The 24,706-nt window shown below is 46.0% G+C and overlaps 2 protein-coding genes across 6 annotated transcripts in view; both read right to left on the bottom strand.

Moving 5' to 3' along the window:
- Positions 1–4: 4 nt before the first annotated feature.
- Positions 5–8,472, bottom strand: LOC6613720 (ectopic P granules protein 5 homolog). The gene is made up of 15 exons (XM_032720732.1): positions 8,349–8,472; positions 7,567–8,300; positions 7,227–7,512; positions 6,704–7,164; positions 6,416–6,643; positions 5,144–6,358; positions 4,938–5,081; positions 4,698–4,875; positions 3,666–4,633; positions 3,148–3,604; positions 2,336–3,092; positions 1,556–2,264; positions 1,178–1,492; positions 540–1,115; positions 5–483 (listed from the first exon to the last, which is right to left on the bottom strand). Exons 1-15 carry the CDS (start codon positions 8,376–8,378, stop codon positions 171–173), a joined length of 7,371 nt encoding a protein of 2,456 aa, XP_032576623.1. The 5' UTR covers positions 8,379–8,472; the 3' UTR covers positions 5–170.
- A 349-nt stretch (positions 8,473–8,821) lies between these two features.
- LOC6613719 (sodium-coupled monocarboxylate transporter 1) overlaps positions 8,822–24,706 on the bottom strand; it is a 35,130-nt gene continuing 19,245 nt past the window's right edge. For 3 of the 5 annotated variants that reach the window (XM_032720734.1, XM_032720735.1, XM_002038153.2), the window contains 9 exons: positions 18,223–18,464; positions 18,004–18,151; positions 11,396–11,570; positions 11,164–11,299; positions 10,569–10,728; positions 10,283–10,501; positions 9,849–10,227; positions 9,640–9,782; positions 8,822–9,526 (listed from right to left, as the gene is read on the bottom strand). In XM_032720734.1, coding sequence (XP_032576625.1) covers positions 9,055–9,526; positions 9,640–9,782; positions 9,849–10,227; positions 10,283–10,501; positions 10,569–10,728; positions 11,164–11,299; positions 11,396–11,570; positions 18,004–18,151; positions 18,223–18,433 — 2,043 coding nt within the window. In that variant the 5' untranslated portion in view covers positions 18,434–18,464 and the 3' untranslated portion in view covers positions 8,822–9,054. Of the gene's footprint in view, positions 9,527–9,639; positions 9,783–9,848; positions 10,228–10,282; positions 10,502–10,568; positions 10,729–11,163; positions 11,300–11,395; positions 11,571–18,003; positions 18,152–18,222; positions 18,468–24,706 lie in introns of all 5 variants that reach the window. The other 2 variants (XM_032720736.1, XM_032720737.1) reach the window with 1 other exon arrangement.

Here is a 24,706-nt window from a genome sequence, read left to right as displayed (position 1 = left end):
TTGACCCCTTGTTTGTATGTAAAAAAGGTTCACTTTTATATATGTATTTCTTGCAATTGCTTAAAATGTATCACTTTATTTACCCTATACCTAGTTAGATGATATATAACACCTGGAAAATAACACAACTGGCTGTTAGGATGTTTAGAATATTCCAATTGGTCGGTAAGCTACGTGGCTATCAACTTGAATTCAAAGTCCCAGACCTCTGGAATGGTTGTCAGGTAGCTCTCCTCGTAGAAGATGCTGATTAGTCGGCAGACCATGTGAGGTACGGCCCGGACATCGGGAAATGTGGATTCCTTGAGCAGGCTTACGGCCCGAACGATCAAGGGCTTGATGTCGGTGAACTTCTTGTTGGCCAGCAGCATAGATAGCTCCCGGAGCGCACTTTCGTACTCATCTGACGGTATGCGAAGCTCCCGATTGGCCGGAAACAGCGAAAAGATTACGCAAGCCAAGCAACGAGTTAGCACCTTTCGTCTGAAAATGAATTTGGAAATGTAAGCCACTCATCTTCATAAATCGGACAAACGAACCTGTTGGTAATATCCTCCGATTTGAGACCAATAACTCCCAACAGACCATCGCCCCAGCCTTCTGCCTTAGTTGATGCAATCTGCAGGTGCCTCGCCAGCATGTGAAGTGGCTTTTTCACCTGCTGGTTGACCTGCGCAATTTGACAGCCCCGTGCGATGATCACGCCCCAAACTAGGGCCATTCGCGGTTCCGTCTGTGGGCTGGTTTTCAAATTCTCCAGTAGCTGGGATAGGTCCTGCAAAAAGGTCACCTTATCCCCATCCGTCGCGATCTCCTCCATCTTGTAGAGCACGAAAACGTGCAGTGAGAAGAAATAGCTACCCTGCAAGATCGGCATAAGGTCCAGTTTCGGCAGCGACATGCTCAGTGCCTCCATTAGACCTCGCCAGCTGGGCGCGTGCCAGGATGCGTTCTCCGGCGAGGTGCGAAAGTAGTTCTCTATGCTGGCCTCCAACAGCGAGTAAATGCTGGCGATGTATGTGTTGAGGTGACCGATGGCCGGTAGCGTGGAGCACATGACCAGGTTGCCGGGAGAACATCGCTGCTGCCACCAAACCAGAGTCTTTATGTGTATGCTGAAAGCCATTAAGGGTAATTGGTTAGGCTTAAAATTTAAAAGCTATTAAGTAAATTATACTTGGACACTTCCTGGCTCTGCGTCTGGGTGGGCGCAACCAGCTCCAGCATCAGGTTGAGTGCTTCTCGACGCTTTTCCTCCATTGTACGATCATCACTACAGCTGCTGATAGCCCCATTGATGCTTTCCAGCAGCTCTAGGAATGCGTTACTAAACGCACGCTCGCCCTCCTTGGTGGCCAAGAACTTCTTGTGCTTGGCTCCGCATGCGCGCTGCATGCGGACCATGGAGCGGGTGTAGAGCATTCGCTTGGCGGTACCCACAGCATCCTGCGCAGAGCTTCCCGGCAACATGGCACAAGCCAGACGAAGGAGTCTGCAACAATGAACAGCTGGGATAAATTTAAGTCAACTTTACATTTACTCCTTTTTAACTTACTCCAAAACAGCGCGGTCCGCATAGTTACTTTCGGCTGGGATCTTTAGGGCAATGGCTGGCTCCACACTGGCCACGAACCACTTGAGCAGCTGCTCCAGCTCACTGAATTCCACCAAGTGCCATGGATAACGAATGGCATCCTCTAGTATCTTGCTCGTGTTGGGGTGAATGTGAATGTTGGGTTCGAAGGCGATCTTAACGAATATGGTGAAAAGTCGAGAGAGAATCGACACTGGCTGGGGCATCTGAGCAAACCAATTGTTCCATTCAATTCGAATGAATATGTGTCCCAGCATGGCGTGTGATTCTGGCAGAAATTTCTGCAGGCTATCATAGAGCAACTCCACGTGTTGTGCCGGTGGTAGGAAACGTTCCCAGGGCAACTGAGCCAATCCCCCGTGAATGGGCGCCAGCACGTGACCTGTTGTGCTAGATTGGGCAAAGTGATGCACATACCAGGCGAATACGTGCTCCAGAATCTTGTTCGACGAAGGCAGATACTGCAGTACTTGTATTATGGTGGCAACGAAGGAATGGATCATCAGTTTGCAGCTGCTAACATGTTGCTCGCTCCATGGTAGAAGCACTTTGCTCTGTCCAGGAGTCAGCTGGCGGATCCAGTGGGCTACGCCACTAACCGTTTCTTCGGTATATGGGATTAGCCAAGGACTATACGTTTCCACAATAGAACCAAACACAATATCGCTGACTAACAATAAATAGGATATAGTAGATACATTTTATAAGATATAGATATTGCCAAAATGGTTGTCTACTCACTTTGATCAGCCAATAGCTCCTGATAGCTGCAAATGGCGGAAGCGAGAAGCGTATGACCGAAAGAGGTGAACCACAGGACTAGTGCCTGGCAATAATCCTTGTGCTTGGGATACAGTCCATGGAGTCCATGATGGAGGCGCTCCTTTTGAAAGTGTCGGGATAACAGCAGCAGGGTGTCCGTTGCCGCCTTCAGGGTGAATAACTTCTGACGTCGGGCAAAGTCCAAGGCAAGTTCGTGGACCCGCACTTCGCTTTGCTCCAAAGACAACTCCGCACAGTTGGATCGGACGAACAAAGCATTCAGAAGGTCCAAAAGAACAACTGGCATCAGTTTCTGATCCGACGTGCGGTCCAGAACTAGCTGCATTACCTCGCCGTAGTGTTGTGGGAAATCATAATTAAAAATATGCACTAGATGCCTGCGGAACAGATCTTGTAAAAGACTGCTATCGGGCTGAGACCATGCCTCCAGTCCCTGCAGAACCAGTAACAGCAGACGGTTGATCTCGCTCAATTTCGGCTGATAGGCCTCCATCCATCCCAAAAGATCGAATTTTGAGAAAAGTACGAACAGAGTCTGTGTATCGCAGTGCTTGAGATGCGAGTCAACAAGAAACTCGTACATGGGCAGAAAGTGATCCACGTTAGTGCGACTGGGCACAAAGACTCCGGCGAGCAGTTCTAAAAGATCGGGTCGTTTGAGCGCCAAACGAAGAACAGCCAATCCCTGGGCGGCCTGGTCTGCTTCTAGAAACACCTGAGCAAAACCATGAATTAAATGAGATCTTCGCAGTCACAAACTTATTACTTACCCCAAGCTTCTCCAGAACCTGAAAATACAGGTCATGTGTTGGTTGGAATTTCATTGTCACCTCGTTTAGGTTATCCACTATATGGTAGAAGACCCGAATGCCAATTTGCGTGACGCTTGACTCCAACGGGGCAACCAGAAGGGCACCGATACAGACGCCCAACTCCTCGATGGCTTGAGCAAAACTGTCTACACTCATGGCCAACAAAATGTCCTCAATAATTTTATCATGCCTTTCCCGATTCTGCGTTTGTTTTCGGGATATAACGTCATTGATTCGTATATGCTCCGGCGTGAGTTTAATTTGGGCAGCAGCAGTACAGTTTCGCTTGAAGAGCAGGGATGTGCACTCCTTTCGCCTCGTTTCTTCATAGGGAATCATTGAGTACAGAGTTGGCACACTTTCCAAATAGTTGAGATTCAGGGAATTTAGCTCGGACGTCTTATAATGATAGTTGCTAAAAGTGATATAATTAATAAGTAATGTTGAGTTGTATACCATGAAAGTTAGCATCTTACTTGGCCGTTGAGTTCAACGTGTTCATTTTTTTCTGAATCTGAGCAACAATACTTCCATCGATCGGCGGCGTCTTGATAGGTTCCACACGAACATGAATCGGATTCTCAACAATCTTCTCGTAACTATTTAACAGGCTTTTAATGTGTTGAGCAGGCGGTTGTCGTGGCTTTGGTTGTACTGGTGTTCTCGGGGCCTTTTGGTTGGAAAGTCTCATCACTTTCCGGCCCCACTGATCAGCCTGATGGCGTTGATCCTTGCGCAACGACGCGAGGCACAGGAACTCCGTCCAGTGGTTGACATGACCACTTAACAGTTCGCGCAGTTTCTCAGAATTATACTGGGCGGGCAGATGTTCTGCATCACTGGTAAAGCGATTTATTTGAGTATCCTCCAGCCAAAGCGCGCAGTTTTGCATTAGCTTGCAACAGTTTCGATAGAAGTGGGCCATGGCATCATCGCTGGCGTTTTTGGTTGCTAGCGCCGAGTAGTACGACTCAGCAGACTTCAGTTGGGACTTAATACTCTTCATTAAAGGCACATTGTATTCGTAAAACTTGTCGGATACACCGAAATTGTGACTAAAGTTAAGCGATTCGTTCTCTGTCGGCACTCGCCACAGATAGAGTTCGAACAATTTTTGGCAAACAATGGGAAATAAAGCGTGATTACTTTCCATGCTGGCCAGCAGTTGAGCGTATTTGAATATTACCAACTGGCTTGCGGGAAAGGCACTGGTTTTGCTTAATGAAATGGTTTTTTTAAGAGCCGCTTCCACGGGTTGAGCGGATATCTGTCGCAAGAGCTCGGGATAGATACGCGTGTCCACCAGACGGAACTCAATCTCAAGTATCACTAAATTCAGCCAGCAGTTTTGGGGCGAGATTGTGGGAATTCGAGACACAGACTGTCCGCCGAAGTAAGCTTTTAGAGCTGATCCCTTAGGTGCTGATTTCCATTCTGTGCAATCCTGTGGTGTAGACCAAATGAAAATTAGTTAAGCTGTATAGAATATCCTTGATTACAATATATACCTTGTAGTAATTGTAGAAAAATTCAACTGCCTGAGCACGGCAGTCAGGAAACTGGTACGAAATACGTAGCATTCTGTCCAGGAGATACAATAAATTGGAGTTCTGGGACCATCCTGGCAGTGTGGTGAAACAGTTGAGCCAGATGTTGAGAAGATTGAGCGGTGAACAAAGGCCATAGCTGCCGAAATAAAATGATACAGCTATGTATTTATTAAACTATGGTTGAAAATAAGGGTTTACCTGGTATACGAGATAATCTGATGGTGCAACATGTTGTCTAGCAATTCTAGAATGGGGCCAATTGAATTTGCATAGACCATGTCCTTAGCCAGCTTTATATAGGTACGATCCGCATTTAATAGAGTGGTTATAAGTCTCTGAAAACTAGAAATCATAGCGTTTATAAAATAAATCGTTAAATCAACAAATTCAATTCGACAACGAACCTTTCACAATTGGCCAGAGTTTCGGGCGTTTCCAAAAACAATGGCACTATTAACTCCAAGCAGCGAATCGTGGCCGCGTGACGGTGATCGAGCAGCAGTTGCTGAAGAAGGTTGAATCCGTGCTGGCAGATCAGCGGAATCGAATGGCCATGCAGGCTGACCAACATGCCCACATACAAAGCGAGGGGTCTGTTCTCATTTACGCCCTGGAAGATTATCTCCATTCGTTCCAGTTCGGGAATAAAAAGTAGTGGTTCCGTCGGATGTTGGAGAGTGCGCCTTACGGACTGCACACCCTGATCCATCAGATGAAGCCGCAAAACGGAGACCATGCGCCAGCACCAGTTCGTAAACTGCTCTCGGCTCGATTGCGTGGAATCAATAAGGGAAGACACTTGACGCACGCTCTCAGAAATGCCGGAGGCACCAATAACCTCCGGAGCGTATTTATTCAGTGCCTCATTCACCAGGTGAGCCATTCTCACGTGTATGTTGTGCGGCAGGAAGAGCCGACCCTCGCAATCCAATCCCCAGTTTAAGTGGCCGATAATCAAGCGAGCTAATTGACTCTCCGACGATTGGTAATCAAAATGAAGGAGCCAGTTGGAGAGCACCTCAAAGCTATCCATGCTGGGGTGCCAGTTTTCCAGGGGCAGAGCTTTGAAAAGATAAGCCGCTTGATCTACTTCTCCGTAACGCATCTTCAGCTGAACCAACACACAACCAAAGAGATCCTCATCCATTAAGTTGGCCAGCATATCACGTGCAGTTTTATAGCAAATTTCCCTTGTAGACTGATGTATGTATCCAATGTGAAAGATGTGCAGGCAGATTGCCTTGACGAGACTTCCATCCTTAGATCGATTTCGTTCAATGGCCATCTCAAAGAAGGTCTGCAGAAGATAGTACATATCCTCGGGCGCCACATCGGCATTCGCTAGATCGAATTTGCGCCAGAAATCTTCCGCTTGAAAGGCTGCCTCCGCATTGCTCACTAAATCGTTGGCCAAATCCGTGGGGAAACCCACATTCAGATAGTAAAACAAGTGCCAGATCACCTCTGCATCCAAGGTGCCGAAGGGCAGCGTGGAAAAGTATTGCCAGGTGCCCAGGTTTCGGGTGCGGTATATGTAGCCACAAGCGCGTACAAGTAAGGCTTGTAATTCCACTTGGATGCGCTCGTACATCTCGGAGGATTTGTAAAGATTGTTGTTTCTGCGCAGTAGTTGAGTAAATAAGAAATCATACATTAATATTACGTGATCTACTCACATGAACAACTCGTTGTAATCAAACACGTATTGCAGAGTATGTCGGACCAGACGACCAAGTCGTTTGGCCAGCTGCTTATATCGCTCGTTATTGTAGGTCAGTAATCCTTCACCGATTGTTTTGACCAGTTGTGAAAAAAACACTACCACGGCGAGCATTTGCTGGGCCGTGATCATATCCGGTTCCAGAATGTAGTCGTCCAGAAATTTTTCAATGCGCAGGGCCGAGCTAAGGATTCGATTTTTTTTAGAACCATATCAAATTACATATGCAGGCATTCCAACTCACGTAAATATCTTCTCGAAAGGCATCTGGTTGAGCAGGGCGATCAGGTCGCTTTCCTTCAGGCCTACGCATTCACCGGCGGGTGTGTGCGAGTCCTCGCCATCAGAGTCCACCACTATCCAGCGATCAGTGGCTCCTGGCGTAGCGGAAAGTTCACGGTGAGCTTGAGCCTGACTCTTGAGATATTCGTTTCGCTTTTTCACGGGCATCAGCAAAATCTGCAGCACAGCCATGCAGTGGTTAAGTTCGGGAGAGTTTAGGTCAAGTGGTAGTTCGTTCTGTTGGGAACCACGGCGCACTGCTCGCGTTCCCGGCAATTGCAGGAATTGGGCAGCCCAGGAACCGACCCCATTGGGACTCCGCAGTATGTTGAATAGCAGGAACCAGTGATCCTCTTTTGTTGCCAGCAACAGTTGCAGAGCAATCAGCTTGCGCAGCCATTCCTTGAGGTCTTTGTCGAAATTCTGAGAGGGTAAAAAGGTATTATATATGTTGTCACACTCTTTACTCTGAAGTATTGAATTACTGCATTTGGACTGGGTCTGCGAACGAAGCTGAAAAGTATGGATATAGCTCGCCTTAGTTGGGAAACGCACTGCAGTGCCTCTCCAGATTGTGTGTGGTGCAATGAAACCACCGAATGGCCATCCAAATGGGGATAGCTCAGCAGATCGTTGATAATTTGGTCAACCTTTACTTTGGTTATCTTGGCTGTAATCACGTTGTTCGTATACGCGTGGCACACCAGGTCATATAGGCCAGTTAAAGCCGTTTCGGCCACTTCTAGCTTAATGGGATCCACCTGTATCACACTGGGAAAGACATTTTGGTAAGCAATTCCATGATAGAAGTAAGGCTCGACTCACTCGTAGGTGACGGATTCCTGGACCACATTGCCATCGCCGCAGGTTCCACTGAAAGTGCGTGTAACTGGCTGGCGGACCCAGATTTGTTTTTGGGACTCGGTGCAGCCCTTGCGCAGATTCCCCACATCGTGTAGATTGGAGGTGATTTTTCCCTGCAGTTCATAGTATTCCATAACAGCCGCATACAGCGGATCCGCCTCGCTGGTCTCCAGCAATGAGTTCATTAGGAACTCCAACTCAAATTGCTTGGCCAGCTCCAGCTCGGGACAATCGTAGATTTGCCGCAGTTCCTCCGTGCTCAATGGCTTAATGTGACTCCTGGCCAGCGCAAAGCCGGTGGGCGACTCCGCCTGTCGGTACACGATCTTAGCGGAATGCTCCTCCACTTGGGCGTTGGACAGCTGCATGGGCTGCAGGTTGGGATACTGAACGACATGAACGGTCGTCGAGGGCGGGGCACTTGGGGCACTTGGAGCACTGGGTTGGGCCTCTGTTTCTGTGGGTTCCTGTGCTCCTTCTGGCTCTTGCGGCGTTACTCCTACATCGCTGGAAATGCAGCACTCGTGGCTTATGATTGCCTCGCCACTGGAACTGCTGGCCAAGGCCGCAACGCGCTCGAATTCCTCCAACAGAGACACATTGTCCGCTGGCCTTTGTTCTTCACTTGTTGATAACTCAGCAGGCTCCTCTTCCTCTTTTTCGATCGGCACTCTGTGGCGAGACCTTTTGCTCTTCTGCAATTTACGCATTAGGTTTGTTACTTTTTATTGCCCACGACTCACCTCGTTTTTGGGCTTCTCCAACGTGGCCATGTTGTACGTTTGATTGCCTAGGGATCAAACTTTTTGCGTTTTATTTTCGCATTCTTTGGGGGGCCGCAACAACGCCAAACAAAAAGCCCCATAAATATAATAGTGATGGGAGAAACCGGAGAACAGCTGGCAGCAGTCACGAAGGCTCACGAGTAAACAGCGCTGCTTACAAGCATGCATTGTAAAACATATAAACAACTAATTTTTTATTTTCATATTCACGCGTATACTTTGGTTAACTAATTATAAATCCATTTCATTCCCCACTTAACTTACTTCATGTAACAGTCGTGACTCACGCAGCACTCCCGCTGCCCTAGTCATCTCAGTTATCGATAGACCAACTTGATGGGCAGCACTGGCCAAGTGTAGCAAGTTTCAGCGCGCGAAAAGTAAAACTTTGTGTTCAAAATGTAATTTATTATGTTTGTTTTTTATAAAAATACGTTTATTTGTCTTTATTTATTGCATGCTGCCACGCACACACATATGCGTTAAGTACATGCGAATGAAATGCGCGAGCAATTGCTCAACAACAGTCGCGCACAGAAATCACAGCATCTTTATAGACATGAAACACTTGGCTAACTAACTTGGTCTATTCTACGGCTTAGCTTACGTACTACGGACTAAGTTTAGGGTCAGACTATCTCTACGTATGCAACATAGTTAACCCTCAGAGCGCAGATCGGCCGGCCAGTTGGCGATACACTCCCGTTTCGCCCTCGCCCGGCACAATGTCCAATTGAATCCTACTGCTGTCGCATATCGACTGCTGATCCGCTGTTCCCGTTCCCTCGGAGGTGGTGAATACCACGGCAATGGGACTGCTCTTCTCCTTGTCCTCCGGCGAGGACTCGTAGCCGTGATTCACCTTCTCCTCCTTGCATGTGGTTGTCGTGGCCGAGGAGTCGCTGCTGCTCCGACCATTCAGTCCGGACTCCTCCTCATGCTTCACATAGTACGGCTTCCGGCCGGAGAAGCGCTCGCACAGTCGAAAGATCAACGGATGCAGCAGCTTGCCGTCGTAGGCGTCATCCGGATGCTGAGTCAACAAGCTGATCACTGTGCCAATGATCACGGTCAGTGCCGTGCCAATTAAACTGTAGTACATGAAGCTGATCGAGTAGAAGGTCTCCAGTCCGGATCTGCATGGGAATTAGGCGTACATTAATATCAGGATAACAAAGTTCTAGTGGGCATTTTCACCAGGTGACGTACTATCTTTCGCAATACTTCTAGAATAATTAAATTATCTCACCTTTCAGGTGCAATTGTGGGTTGCGTGGGCACAAAGCTCTGGTTGAAACCATCGATCGGCGTGTGCGACAACAGCCAAGGCATCTGTCCCGGTTCCACGATGGGCTTGCCAATGGACTGCGCGAAGGTATCGTTGGTGCAGCCCTACATTTTGTAAATAAGCAAAACATTAGGCATCAAATTCAAAACGGAAATGCTTTAAAAACCCACATCTGTGGTGGTGGGCAGCAGGGGATTGTCCTTGGTAACGGTCATGCCACCGCCAATGATCCAAAGCACGAAGGCGCAAGCGGTGACCATGCCGGCGGAGGTGCCCTTCCAATTCGCAATCGGAACCATCATGGCCAGGATGAAGCAACCCAACAGAGGACCCGATGTGGCCGAGAACACCAGCAGCGAGGACTCAATAACGCCCGCCAGCAGACCAACTCCAAAGGCCACGCCCATAATAATCAGTCCACAGACGACGGTGATCGACTTCAGAATTCGTAGCTGCTGTTTGTCGGAGAGTCCCTTGAATTTCGGCAACTGCGAGATGAAGTCCTCCCAAATAACCGTTGCCAATGAGTTCAGATTGGACACCATCATGCTGGAATATTAGCTTGGATTAGCGAAAGAACTTTATGAGGATGTTAGCTATTTACCAAAGGGCGCCATTGAACAGGGTGGCCATGAAAATGCCCACGAAGCCGGGCAGGAAACCGAGCTGATCCTCCACAAAGAATGGCAGAATCTCATCGGGCTTCTTAATGTAGCCCTCGGCGTAGGGATCGCAGTTGATGTACGTGGAGTAGATGACCATGCCAGAGATCCAGGAGATGGAAAAGAAGAAGAACACCAAAGGCACGTTGGTGAGCATTACACTGAAAAATGAGATAAGATTTAATATATTTTCGTTAGTAGATGGGTTCTCCGAAGATAGTTACTTACCGACGCACTTGCTTGAGCGACTTGAGGCTGACATAACGCTGCATAAAGTTCTGCTGACAGCCGATCTGGGAGAGGGACATGAACAGTTGGCCCAGCCAAGCCGATGTGGTATCCACTCTGACAGTCATATCGCCCGTGAAGTTCCAAAAGTTGAGGCGTCCTGGAAATAGAAGGAACGGAGTCTTTAGTGCATGTTTATGGCGGGAAAAAGATTGAGCCGCCGTTAGAGGAGGAGCACGTGGAGGGATTCCCAGGAGCCGCACGATTGCCGCACAATGACAGCCAACAACTCAAACTCGAGTGACAAACGCTCCGCCGACACACATTTATTACTGTCGTCATGCGAGGCTGCCATTTCCTCCGTCCTACCTCGGATTCGGATGCCGCTGTTTTATGCCACTTTTATCATCATCATTTATGTGCATAATGAGCCGACGCAGGAACACAAGCAAAGCGAACGGCAATCCACAATGGATGCCATTTTAATAGTCATCATTCGTCAGCACTATGCACACACACACACACACATCCTGGCAGCTGGCTAATAAGCTGCCATGATCAATCGAAACCCAGCCCACACCCACAGCCGGCTTACCATTGTCCCGATTTAGTTGGTAAACCTTCTTCAGGCCGCCCGTAGAGATAGTTCCCTGGATGCAAACGGCCACAGTGACAACCAGAATGGTCACTGTCTGGATGACGTCCGCGTTGATAGCCGCCTTCAGGCCGCCCTAATGTGTTGGATACAGGGTGAAGAGGAATTTAAATATTTTCATCATTAAATCGCTGGCATTCCCCGGGTGCACAGCGATGAGCACAGTACGTACCATAATGGTGAAGAATATGCAAATGACGGCCATGCCCGTAATGGAGGCCCAGTAGGGTATGCCAATCACCGTCGAGAGGGCCACGCTGGGAGTGTACACGGTGATGCCAAGGTTGCAGATCTGCCGCACGATATATGTCGCCGATGCCAGGCATCTCACCGTGCGGCTCTTGAACCTGGAAAACGAAAGGGAAAGGGGAAAGGATAACGATAAGAATAAGAACAAGGATGAGAACAGGAGCAGGTGAGTGCATCCTTCTACTATAATTAAGCAGCTCCTTTAGCAGCTCCATCCGCTTTTTTTGGTCTATATTTTTTTTATTAAACTTTTAATGTGTGTCCCCTGCTCGGGTGGCATTTCTTGCATTTCATTATTGCTCTAGCCCCTTTTTTTTATGATTTACTAGCGCTGTAAAGAAGTTATGTGGAATCGGGAGCAACGGGCGGGTCGAGTTTACGACATGGGCGAGAAAACCTAAGAAAATTGGCGGGTCTGTAACTCGTTTTGATTGTTTTTATAGTTCAGGCCGGCGCTTTTATGGACTAGGTTGTAAAAATTTGTGTGTTAATTCGATGCGAAATGTGCGACAAGATGGGTGAGTGGGTGAGCTGGCGGGATGGGGTCACTGCTGTGGGGGTCCACCTAATGATCGTTTAGTATGTGTTATGTGGCCATGGTCGAAATGTCTGAAGTGCCTGCGCACACGCATCCAACGGGCACGGCATGGCTCTTAATAAATAAATGGCTTTGCGTCCGTAATCCTTTGATTGGCATCCTGAGCTTTAAGCCACTAGTTGGCGCATAAAGTTAACAGTCCGTTCCGAAGCTATTAAATTGTTATAAAAGGCGGTTAGACGCTGGGCATTTTAAAGTAGTTTAAAGTGGTTGTATTTTGCCAGGAATATGGCTTTTATGTGGATTCCTTTCTCTCTTTTTTTTTATAATAATAAATGCATTCTCATTTAGAGATTAATGGAATAATCGTTAATCACATTGCAGTGATTTATATTAATATTTAATCTGCATAATTATCATATAAATCATTAAACAAATCTACTTTGGGTTTGGCTTTTCAACATGATTTATAATGCAGGACTATGGACAATCTGTATTGATAGTTGCTATATCCTTGCACCGGACTGTGCGTTGTAATCACAAGTAATTTCTTGTTGAACATCTGGGCTGACTGCATAATCCACTTTTGTCTGTGCCCAACTCCGCTCCATTTGCCCAGTCTCCTTCTCCGCTCCTCCCCGTTTGTCATTCGATGTCTCTGCATTGGGCGACGTGTGTGAGTTGGCCCACTAAATGATTAATTGCCCTTGGCCAATATTGATCTGAGACGAGTTGGGCTGTCAACGGGCCGTGTCTTGGCTGAGGTCCTGGACTTGCTGGTGGTGGTGGTGGTGTTGGGTGGTTCATGAGCGATTGGTGACCCAGGTGTTCGGCACGGGGGATTAAGTGCACACTTAGATGTGGAATGGGTTGCACTGGATTTCATCTTTAATCGCCTTAATGTTCTGGTTATTATAAAACGTGGCCGCAGGCTGCGAACCATCGTAATGTGTATTAATTAATGATGTTGCACTTTTACCCCCAACCACCCGCTCGCAAACATCAATTGGCATATGCGGGATCTGGGGGCCACGCCCCCGGGCTAGGTTTGCATTAAGCGGGCTTAACATATTTACCCGATCGACTTTACATGGGAGCGGGAGGAGCTTAAGCGGTTTACATGACAACGCGTCGTATGCTTGATACACATTTTAATTGCGACACAGCTGCGTCTGTGGGCCGGAGGAAAACAATCGGAAAATTCCGCAGAGGAAACTCCAGGGCCACCATAAAAGCCTGGCCAATTTGGCCAAGGACATGCACATGGACATGAACTCATATATGTGTTGATTGAGTGGGCGTGGCATTGGGCGGGAATTTCGTTGCGATATGAAGTGGTGTGATATGATTCGGCCTGCTTGGTTGGTCAAACATTTATTTAGGCTGCGTCTCATCTAATGCGTGTTCTTTGGTTTTTTGCTTGCTTTTCCCAGGACTAAGCTCTGAGCTTGAGCTTGAGCTTGTTGTGGAAATTGATAAAGAAATATTATTGTAGGATACAATATCCCACAAGGAGACACACACACACATTTGTTGCTTGCTTGCGGTCTATTTTAGTCTGATATGTCAATTTAATATGATTTATGCGATTTATTGTTTTCGGTTGCCTTTCATTTCGTCCTCTGCTCCTTGTTTTTCCAACGTTGTCTGATTGTGGCATTTGTTTCTCATTTAGCCTGTTAACATTGTGTTCATCACAATAAGTGCTCGGCCAGTTGTCCTGGCCCAGGATTTGCCCGATCCAGCCCTGCTCTACTCTCCTCTTCTATCCAATCCGTCTGCCTGTCATTTCATCTCCATCTCACTCCGACTGTGTGTGTGTGTGAGTAATGACCTGGGGCTGTCACCGCCGTCCAGTTGATTGAACGTTGGCCTGCTCCTGGCTTTTGTTTTAGTTTAATTGATTTAACCAGTCAGCGGATCGCCTGGCCGGCATAATTTACTTGGCTGAGTTGATTAAAGACGTACTGCGATGCGATTGTCGCTTAATAACTTTAAATGAAATGTAAGTGCCGCAAAGTATGCAATAATTGCTGCAGCCATGCCAGCGGGCAAGCAATTACCAGCAAGGACACTCGCAGCTGCCGGCTGCGCTCCCATTTACACCACCATACCGCGCCCACTTAACCATCAGGAAGGCAGGATAGCAGGCTGGCGAGCTGGCAGGACAACGTCAATGACCACCATCACTGGAGGGTGTGAAAATAGGTTACCAGCGAATGAGCAGGTCAGCACCACCACCACACCCCGTTCCATTAATTGAACCCTGCCCGTACTGGGGATTCAGTATTCCCACTTCTGGTGCTCCTCGATTCCAGCGCCCCTGGAAATTGAGTTTACTCTGCAACTGGAGGCTATCATTTATCATGGCAAGCCGCTAAGCCAATTTTCGGCCGGGTCGACAAAGGCATAAATTAATGGCAAATTTAATATGACGAGTGGTTTTGTACAATGGCCACATAATCGCCGTTTAGCCAGCCAATCCCAAACCAAATCGCTTCCAGCTACACACTTTCGTGTCTCCTGTGGGCGGGTCGAGTTAATTTTACAATCAAAGGCAATCATCTGGGGCAACAACAAGGACGACACATTTGATTGCATTAACTGTCATGCATAAATAAACATAATCAGCCATACGAAGTAAGGTGTCCTGTGAGTGCCTTCAATGCGCTAAAAGCCGCCCACAAAAAAAGGTGGCACAGAAGGTATCAAAGGTGAATGGCTTCGCTTGATTTAATCGACTTCAAGATACCCAGAGCAAACTGGCTTTAAGGATTATATGTATATTTAATGTTCAAATCACTTGAAGTTGATTTATCGTCTGCAGTTGAGAGAAATCTTTTATAAAACCAGTTAAAAGGTAGATGTTTTATTCCTTAAATCTTCCAAATTTATCTGAACTGTGTTGGCATTTGTCGAAGAACTCACCCATTTGTATCTCTATCTAACTACCTTGATTTTGCATCATTCTTGGCTTGTGTCCAATATCCCCATTCTTGTTTCCACCGCAGGGCATGTGTGTTACTCCCAACTTTGTTGCCTTTGAATTGCAAATCACGGCCTCACTTTGTAGCGCCGCCGAAAACGTCTTTATTTATGCGTATGCATGTCGTCCTAAAACACCGACCCCTGTGAACTCCTTCACCTCTCCCCACACCACACCACCTCCGATCCTGGCCGGGCCAACCTGGTTTTTGCGTCGCTTTTTTTCATTTGGTTGTCATTCACTCAGAAGCACTTTGGGCACCCTTGTACTCGTAAATAAACCATGGTGGTAGCCGGAATGCATTTTTTCCATTTGCTAAGTGCCAACGACTGTTGGCATTGATCTCTCCCGCTTTTCTGGCACACAAGCTGGGTATCAATTTATTTACATGTAATTGCCAGCTCCTACTAGCTCCTCCCTCGCCACGAAATCACCGGCAGTATGAATTATCCGGGGCGAACAAAGCCCAACTTTACTTGACCATTGAACTCGATGGTTGCCCAGATAGCAAATCTCTGTGCGAGTTGGCTAACACTTGAGTTGGCAGCGAGTCAAGGGTCATGCCACAGCCCCCATTCAACCAATCCGCCCAATCCACCCGATCCATCCAATCCACCCCATTCACCCACTCCTCCACAGATTTGAGTGGCAGACATCACTTGCGACAGGCGACTGACAAGTGAGAGAATCCACGACTTTTGGGCGGCTACGTGTGTGCGTGTGTGTGTGTGATTGTGCCTGGGTTGTCTTGGGTTTTTTGTTTCGCAAGTTTTTCGTTGGGCGGAGATCCTGGTGCTTGATCCTTGGTGCCTGATGCCTGATGCCAGTGACAGACAACAACACGCGCTATTTATAAACATTATGGCACAAACGAATTGTCATACAATTTGTCAACAGCCTCAGACCGAGTGGCTTCTTTGTGTTTCCTGCTTTTTCCTTTGCGTCTTTCAATGGGTTTCTTTTTTTGGCTTGATACCCGGTAGTCATTGGTTTCAAGGGTATATTGTCTTGTTGGGATTGTATGCAATAAGAAAGATAGAGTTGGTATCAGGATACCTACAAAATGAGCAACTAATTTAATATGTTCACTACATCATATGTTAAGTATCTTAGAAATTTAGCTGTTTGCCATGTATTCTTTTGATAACTAGTGCTTAGTTATACTTTGTAATTTAAGATAGAATGGGTATGACTTGGCCTACTGGTTTTACTATACCATTATTCACGTATGGCATTGTCCTCGTCATGCTTTTGTCTTCTCCTCATTTTTCCTCTGCTGCCTCAAACTTGCTTTATTTGGCCTGGTTGGATGTGTTTGGCCAAGTGGCTTTTGCCAATTTGTAGCATATTCACTTATCGGCCTCCGTGTGTGTGTGTATGTGCCCTAGACCCCATTTCCATTTCCACAACCATTTTCCTCCGCCCGTCCAAAGGCTCAGCCTATTTTGATGAAGTTGTATGCATAAACATGTCGCTGGGCGCCAGTTGCGATGACAAGCGACAATGAGGCATCCAAATGTTGTGCGCCCAACTTTTTGGGGCAACATTTGGCCATGTTGCGCCTCCGCAACCCTTTTCTTCGGATTCCTCCAGCCTGTCTTCTTGATTTGCCCGCTTTCGGGGCCAAAGCCAATTGACTAAGATTGATGAAGTGGCTTGACTCGTTCGCTCTTCAATTAGTTTGAGTGTTGCGTCCGAGCCGAGTAAAATGTACATTTATAAAATGGTATTTTTTTTGGAGACCAACATTATCAGTCATTAATTTAACTGAGTTTTAAAGCCATTAAACAATTTATTGAATTGCTCAATGAAAGTCTAGAGGTGATTGAAGAAGAAGTCATTAATTTAACCTTTTTTTGGTAGGCATTTGTTGCAAGATTGTACTTTAAGGTATTAAACAAATTCTTGTTAAGCATGATTTAATATAGGTCTTGTTAAAATTTATGCAAACATGGGCAAAATCCTTGGTCTTTTGAGACGCATCTCAGTAGTCGAAACATGCCATTGATTTTATCATTAATTTCTCTTAGACTTCCCATTAGTTCGTCTTGTATTTCAGTTTGTTTATGCTAATTAACAAATTACATTCAGTTATTCAAGCAAACATTTAAATAATTTGTCAGCTTTCGCCCACGTCCAGTTCCTTCGTCCTGTGGAAAACCCACCGAGAATTTTGTCAATGTGCGGCACATGCCAATTAAATTTCAATCAAATTATGCTCTGGCCAACATCCCCCCTGTTTGCCTTGTCAGTTTTTGCAATTAATTGAATTCTGTTGTCGAAACTGCAAAACATTTGATAACAAATTTGTTAACTAATTTCGAACTTAAAAAACAATTAGGCCCACGAGGCGACAACTTGCGACAGATGGAAATGGAAATGAAATAGTAGGAGCAGTTAAACTTCGGATGAGGGGGGGCAAACGAGGTGGCCCAGTAGCGCTGACGACAACTGGACGATAGCATCCAAGCGACCAAGTTCACTACGGGCGACTCCGTGACCAAGAGTTGCCATCCATGGCGGGGCAAGGACAAATCTATAGATTATTTGCTCTGCCGGCTTGGCTTTTGTTTGGCCATTTGTTAGCGACTCATTGTTGTTGTTGTGCTCCTCCGTTTGCTCGTTTTTGTGTGAAATGTAATTCAAATTTATTTAGCAACGCAGCGAACTTGTGCCACTCGCAGCAGCCTGGCAAAAGTAAAAGCAGAACCTGAGCTAAACTGAACTGAACTGAGCCCCGTGGCGCTTTTCTGTTCACTTTCATTTGGGCTCCTTAATGAAGAATAAAATTGTGTGCGCTTCGGCGATAAGAGAGGCGACACAGGACCCTTGGACAGCAGTCGCTGCTGCTCCTGCGTCGCATTTGGCGGAATTAAAACGAATGTTTAAATAACAATTTTCCTGTCCTGTTGCCTGCCGTTTCACTTCGCTTCGTTTCGTTTCTTACTAATTAAACGATGTGGCGCTCTAGGGAGTGGACTTCCTTGGACTTGGTAGCTGGACTCACCTGAGATCGATGTACTGATAGACAGAGGTGATGCCCAGATTGAAGTACACGGGCACGAACATGAAGCAAACGATGGGATAGGCGCTCATCATGCCATAGATGATCTCCCACATGGCCGATCCGCGGTAGTACAATTCACTGGGATAGCCTTGCAAATATAGTTACCAGTTTACAAGATATAGATTTAATAAGAAGTAGTTAAGTGGTTTAAAGACTCACCTAGCACGGATCTCACTCCCAAGGTTCCACGGGCAATGGAAATCATGACTGCCACTATCGAAACTCCGCCGGTGGCAAAAACATAGTCAGCCTTGCTGCGCTCCTTCTTTTTTCCAAAAATGCGTTTCCACAACGGACCCAAAACGGTGAGGGCTATAAACAGCACAAACATCAGATAATCCCATCCCATAGTGCTCAAGTCCTTGGCCATGTTGATGCTGCTTTTGCTATTGCTGCTGCTTCTGCTGAAAAAAAGTGGGCAAGAAATGAGAATCAAAATCAAAATTCAAGTTGGTCACCGGCAAAAAACAAACACAATCTCTTCAACTTTCGGATGGTGGGGGCATGGTTGGGCTTTTAGGTGAGATGTGAGCTGGATAAAACGTTTTCCAGCACAGTTGAGCATGTGCATGTTAGTCACGCCCGATGGACATAATGCCAACTGAGCGCTCCGTGGCTCGGCGGCCACGTTGTGTCGAGCAGGAAACTTGACAACATTGTTGCATATCCGCAGGCGAGTGGTGTGGGTGCGCCTTGTGCTGTGGGTTGCCTGCACCCATCATAACACTTGCAACTACCCGCACCCAAACGAACCCCATCAACATCAACATGGGGGCCAGGGGTTAGGCGAAATGAGCCGGGCGAAAAAGACGAGGCTGCACAAAACTTCAAGGGAGCAAAAAGATGGCACAGAGTGACAATAAACTAACTTTCTTTGTGTGGAAAATTCGTAAACCACAAGTGCAATGACCAAAAAGTTATAGTCAAATGCATGTAGGTTCAAATGCTTCTCCAGATACATAAGCGTATAATACAAATCCAAAGATGTTCAACAGTTAGGATTTAAGAAGTCTGCCATAAAAAACCATTTAATGCAAACTTAATTTCCAAACGATTTTTTGAAATTTCATAATTTTGGAATATTCTTTCCCCTTGCAAAAACCTCCCAGTTTTTCTTACAGTGCACCCTTGGAAAATGTGGCTCGTTGTTTGGATTTATGAACTTCGCCCCACTTGCTGACATCTGTATGCACGTCCCGCCGTAAGGACATTCCACTGTACTTCAGTTGCTGTGAGCATGAGTGGGTGTAATCAGGACGAGGGTTGGGAGAGAAGCTTAAGTGTGACTTTGGCGGCGACTTTGTGTTTTTATAGCCAAGCCAAGCTGTTGAGCTGCCCTGTGATTCTTGGTGATTCCGGGATCCATGGGTCCAGGCGACCAAAAGAAATGGCATAACCCAGCTTAGGATTTTCTCCTTCACCTGAAGCTGTCGTAAAGCAGACTTCTTGTATCTGCTCTAAAGTCGTTGTTACAACTTCAAAGGGGTTAGAGAAGGAAATAATTGGAAGTTATGTTTCATTAGTTTTTATATTAAAGCTTGTAGTTATTCACGTTTAAAGTCATGGTTTCTACTAACATCTTGCCCCACCCATTTCTAATTCCTATTTTTGATTGTCTTACATTTCCGAACAAAAGCAAGCTTTGTCATAAATACTGATGGATTCTAGGAAGCAGACACTAACACTAATTGACAACCTGATTGACAGTATTGAGAGATGTAGTTTGTCTAATTCGCTTCCTAAGAAATCGTGTTGTTAGCTTGTGTTTTAAGCCCAATAAATCTGCAAGTCAGAGAAACAAGTCTCGAAATTCCCATAAGTTTCACATGATTAGAAATAATTGATTTGTTGTGCAAAGATGATAAAATAATGTAAAATACCCATTGCAAAAGGGTCAACTTTTTGCGAGCCAAGTTGCCCAGTCATTTGGTCATTCGTTTTTTGGCTCACCAACTACAACTAATTGACAACATTTAGCATGCAGTTTCGCCTGCCCGGCGAACCCCATCATTTGCCATCGCTTTTGGCTTTTATCTGACATGCTGTCTGGCCTTTTGTTTTGCCTGGCACTGTCAAAACTATTAGTCATGTTGTTTTTACCACGAGCTTAGCTTTGTTTAAAGCTGCCGTGTCACTTGCCTGACAGCCGCAGCAGCAGGATCCTGGCCAGCTTGCTCATCTTTGTCCCCTCGCATTTTCGGCCATGTGATAAGCCGGGGGACAAAAGACAGGAGTCGGGAAACGGGAAACGGGAAACGGGACACAGGAGCCAGGAGTCCAAGGATCTGCTCTGTGGCTGCCTCATTGTGCGTGCCAGCTTGTGTGTGCAAAACGTTATTTTCTGCTAGCCGAGTTTAAGCAAATTATCCGTAATCCATGCGAAGTGCCACCTGCACTCCACTTCAATGTCCACAGGTGCATAAAAAATATCTATGTAACCTTAGGGCCTGCGATAAAAGTTTATAAATAGCACCTAGGAATATTATTTCAACTTTTGTAGTTAGTTTAACAAACAATAAGTTTGTTTCCAGTGTATCTGCTCTTTTGTTTGATGGGCGAGCAAACCGAATGCGGCCACAAAATGTCCAATAGACAGCGACGACAATTTGCGAACATTTGCATCAAATATGTATGAAAAATCCTTTGCCGAAAAAAAAGGACGAGTGGAGTGAGAAAAGGAGACTTAGCTACACGTATGCATAAGTTAGTAGGGCGTGGCCACCGCCCCCTTCCGGATCAAGCTGGCACTTGAAACTTTCGGGCGCCGGGCGTCGCACACACAATAAAAGTGGCAGCCAAGATGGGCCAGGATTTCGGATGGCAGGATGTGCGGCTGCCGCCATATTCTGCCACTTGCAGTTAATATTCATGCAGTTCAGTTTTTTGAAAAATTATACAAAAGTTGGCGACATGTGTGGTGTGCGGGTGTTTGCGTCTCCGTGTGTGTGTGTGCTTAAAGGAGTCTTCGATGCCAAGCATCATAAATTATAAAGCAGCTTGAAGGAGCGACAAAAGCAACAACGAACCGCTGACATGTCCTGACTCTCGAGTCCTGCGTCCTGGCGAGCAGGAGAAGCACGTGTGTTGCTGTTGCTGTTGCCTGCCTGCCACTGACAGCCACAATGGAAAGTTATTAAAAATAAAAGGGCGGCAAAACTGAAGCGCGTGTAAAGGAGAAATTTATGACACTCATGAAATATTCAGCATATTCCACCTACCCACCATCTCCACGATGCGGAGCCGAAAATCTGCCACGTTAATGCGCCAAGATCGTCAGACAATGAAACGCATATCAAAAACACATTTGCCGCTGCAGAATGGAAAAATGAAAAAATTGAAAGCACGCCAGCAGCATCAGCGGCATCAGCAGCTCGGGAAATAAAATAAAAGCCGGAGCTGAACTTAATTTGCCATTTAATGGCCTGCAGTTCGCCGCCAGCTGACAAATTGAAAATGTAATTTAGCCAAAGTGCAGCGCCGACATTGGCCAGCGGCCAACAAAAGAAAAGCCCGCCGAGCCGTGGGAGTGGGTGTGCCCGTCCGTTTTTCCACTTTTCCGCTTTTCCGCCTCTTGTCGACCCAGAACGTATGTAAAACTTTCGCTTTCCACTACCTTTCATGACCTGGCATTAAGGAGTGGCCTCCCACGAAGCCTGATCAGCTTGTTGATGAGTAGGTGGGCTGGTGGAGCTGTGTGCATGACAGGGATAATTATGGTAATGCGGGGGAAATTACACTATATGCCACATTGTTGCATATATACGTATATGTACGCATTCGCTATGCACTCAATTTATGCGCCACTTCAAATGAGTTGGATGCGTGGATGGGGGCGCCACAAAGTTGCATGCACGGCATGCAGTTCATGGCAATGCTCGAAAGTTTCCTCAGTTCGCTGCATTTGCTAATTAATGCACTGGCAAAGTCATCGCTCCAAAACTCCCGTGCAGCAGGGGGTGTGCCAATCAAACTTTTATTTGACAGATTTCCCGAAGTAGTGGGTGGATGCAACAACTTTCAGAGATTGCAAAGTGCAAAGTGTTGTCCCAATTTTGGGAATCTTCGGAGCTTTTAACTGCCTCCTCTGTTCTGTTGGCCACATGTTTCTGCCAATTGGCTTTAGCTCTCCTAATTCATTAAGATCCCTAGCGATATTACACTATAAAATACTTAATTCACTAATGAAATCAACTATTGCTTGTCAATTATTATTGATTCAACGCATTTCAACTTCGAAAAACCTAAACAATAATTTAATTGTTTCTGAGCGAAATTTTGACAAGTGAATTTCGAGAGAATTGCAGTTAAGTCAAGTGACTGCAACTTACTTTTTGTTCTTCATTCCACGATTCACATTTTTTCTTGTTGTTTTCCATTGGCTTTGCCATGGCAAACTTTGGTCGGTTCATCTTCTTCATTTTTGCTGCTCGGCTGCTAAAAGTTGTTAAATACAAAAGTTTGCCACTTAATACCAGTTCGAGTAATGAAATACGAGTCAAGCTGTAAGCAGCGATCCAAGTTCCCCGTAACAATCCTTCCAGCAAATTGAAGTTGAAGCATGCGGTTGGCAAACTTCTTCCTGCCATTTGCCAACATGCAACTGTGCCCCTTACCACCTCCTACTGTTTTTCGTCCTTTAGACCAATCAGGGTCCAACCGCCTGCTCCTTCGGGGGGCCAAAAAACCAACTCGATTGCATTTGGCAATTGTTTGTTTAGCTTTAACCGCTCGACGCTTTACACATGTTCACGTCCCTGCGGGCCGGCGACCCCAAGAATTTTGTGCAAAACTTTAGTTTGATTTCTTTTCGACCACGTTCGCCTTGGCCAGGCTTAATGAGAAAAGTCATTCGGGGGGCGTGGCATGTGCGGCTTTCCTCCACCGCCCCCCTTTTTCACTTTTGCCAGGTCAAAGTCATTTATCAAAGGATGCCCGAAAAATAAATACTCGACTTAAGTTGGCTCTTATTTATCGTCCGTTGACTGTTTGTTGCCAACCGAAAATAATGTCAATTTTTCAACTAGCCCTGTATATGGGGTTTAAACTTTCAATTGCGATCATTTATAACGAGTGGCGTTTGGCCGGCAAAGGAATCAAATGCTCCTTTCACACACACTGCCTCACGCCGAAGAAAAAAAACATAATTTTCCGCGGACATTTTTATAATTTATTTCCAGCATGACTTTGGCCAAAAGTGTGTAGCCTTGGCCAAAACGAAAATGAGCAAAAAAAAGTAAGTAAGTTCCTGGTACTTTGTAAATTTCGAGAAAGTTTCAACAAAAGTGACAATTGCAACTTGTTGTTGCCTGTCATTGTGGCCCCGTCGCATTTCAGACGTGAAGTAAAGCAAAACTTTCCGCGTTACAAGTTGTCCTGTCAAACAATTAGGCAGGCTTCGTTTGAATTACACGGCGAAATATTGTTTAAAAAATCGTGATTGCAACTTTTGAACTTCTTAATGTCATATTAAGCAACATTAAGCGATATTTGGCTTATTAAAGTGCAAACAAATTGTATCTAGTAGTTTCAATTTAGTCTATACGGATAAAATCAGCTATAACTCAAATATATTCTGATTTTTTTAATGATACTCAAGTCTTTAAATTCCAATTAATTACTAGTATATCTATTTATTTTTTAAACGCTGTCGTGATGTGATCGATTGAACTTATAGATTCTATTGCTATTAAACCAATTAATTTCCATTTTTCTGCGTGCACGGTTCCACTTTCGATGCTCGGCAATTCAGCTTAAGCAATTTGCTGGTATCTCTGAAAAGTATGCTACAAAAGGAGCAAGAAGGACGAGGGACGAGGGACGATGGTAGCGCATTAAGCGACGGTCATCAGCCACTTGGCACAGTCGCCACATGCTGTTAATTTGATCAACATCAGCCAGAAGCCGGAGCCGTAGCCGGCGACTTCATCTCGGCAATTTAGTGGTCAACCCCAGCGGCAGGGCATCCAGGACAGCCGGCTAATGCCCGGGTTTTGCGTTGCAACTAGCAAGCGTGCACAACTAATTTCCCGTTGTCGCCACTTTCGTGTCCAGCAGCCGGAGCACTCGACACCATCGAGTGGCACTGCCGGGAAAAGCTGTTTTTCCCTCTCATATATATTTTTTGTTTTTTTTTTTGTCTATTTCTGTGCCATTTTCCTCGGTCGCTATGTGCGCCCTAACAAAGTTTTCATTACGCGTGCTGTGCGAAGTTTTCCCAGTTTTCCCGCTTTTTCCATCTCCTCCGATCCCCTACTGCAAAAAACCCCTGGAAAACTTCTCTGTGTCTCGGGTTTCACCTGCTGTGGGTAAAGAACAATGGGCTGCGGTTTCTTTTCAGTTTGGTCTCTCAGTTATTTTTTCTGTGCTCGCATTTTACAAATAATTGGGTTAGTTAGTCTCCGGGTGCAGTGTCTGTTGGCCCTTTTGCTATCTGCAACACCTCCCGACTTCTGGCCATTAGCCCATTGTGCTGGCCACTGGCCACCTGTGGCAGTGGTTGTCGTGCAGTGACAAAATTCGTAGGCCATAAGGTATTTTAAAACACAAAATTGTTTGTTTATCAACTTTGAAAACAAATAAATAATGGCTCCTTTGCGCTCTTAAATTCTGAGCAAAAAATAGTTTGAAATTAAATTACTATACA

Source organism: Drosophila sechellia, chromosome 3R (genome assembly GCF_004382195.2).
Source record: "Drosophila sechellia strain sech25 chromosome 3R, ASM438219v1, whole genome shotgun sequence".
Taxonomy (NCBI): Eukaryota; Metazoa; Arthropoda; class Insecta; order Diptera; family Drosophilidae; genus Drosophila; species Drosophila sechellia.
The sequence above is the reverse complement of the archived record's forward strand: the minus strand, read 5'-3'. Positions and strand labels throughout refer to the sequence as shown.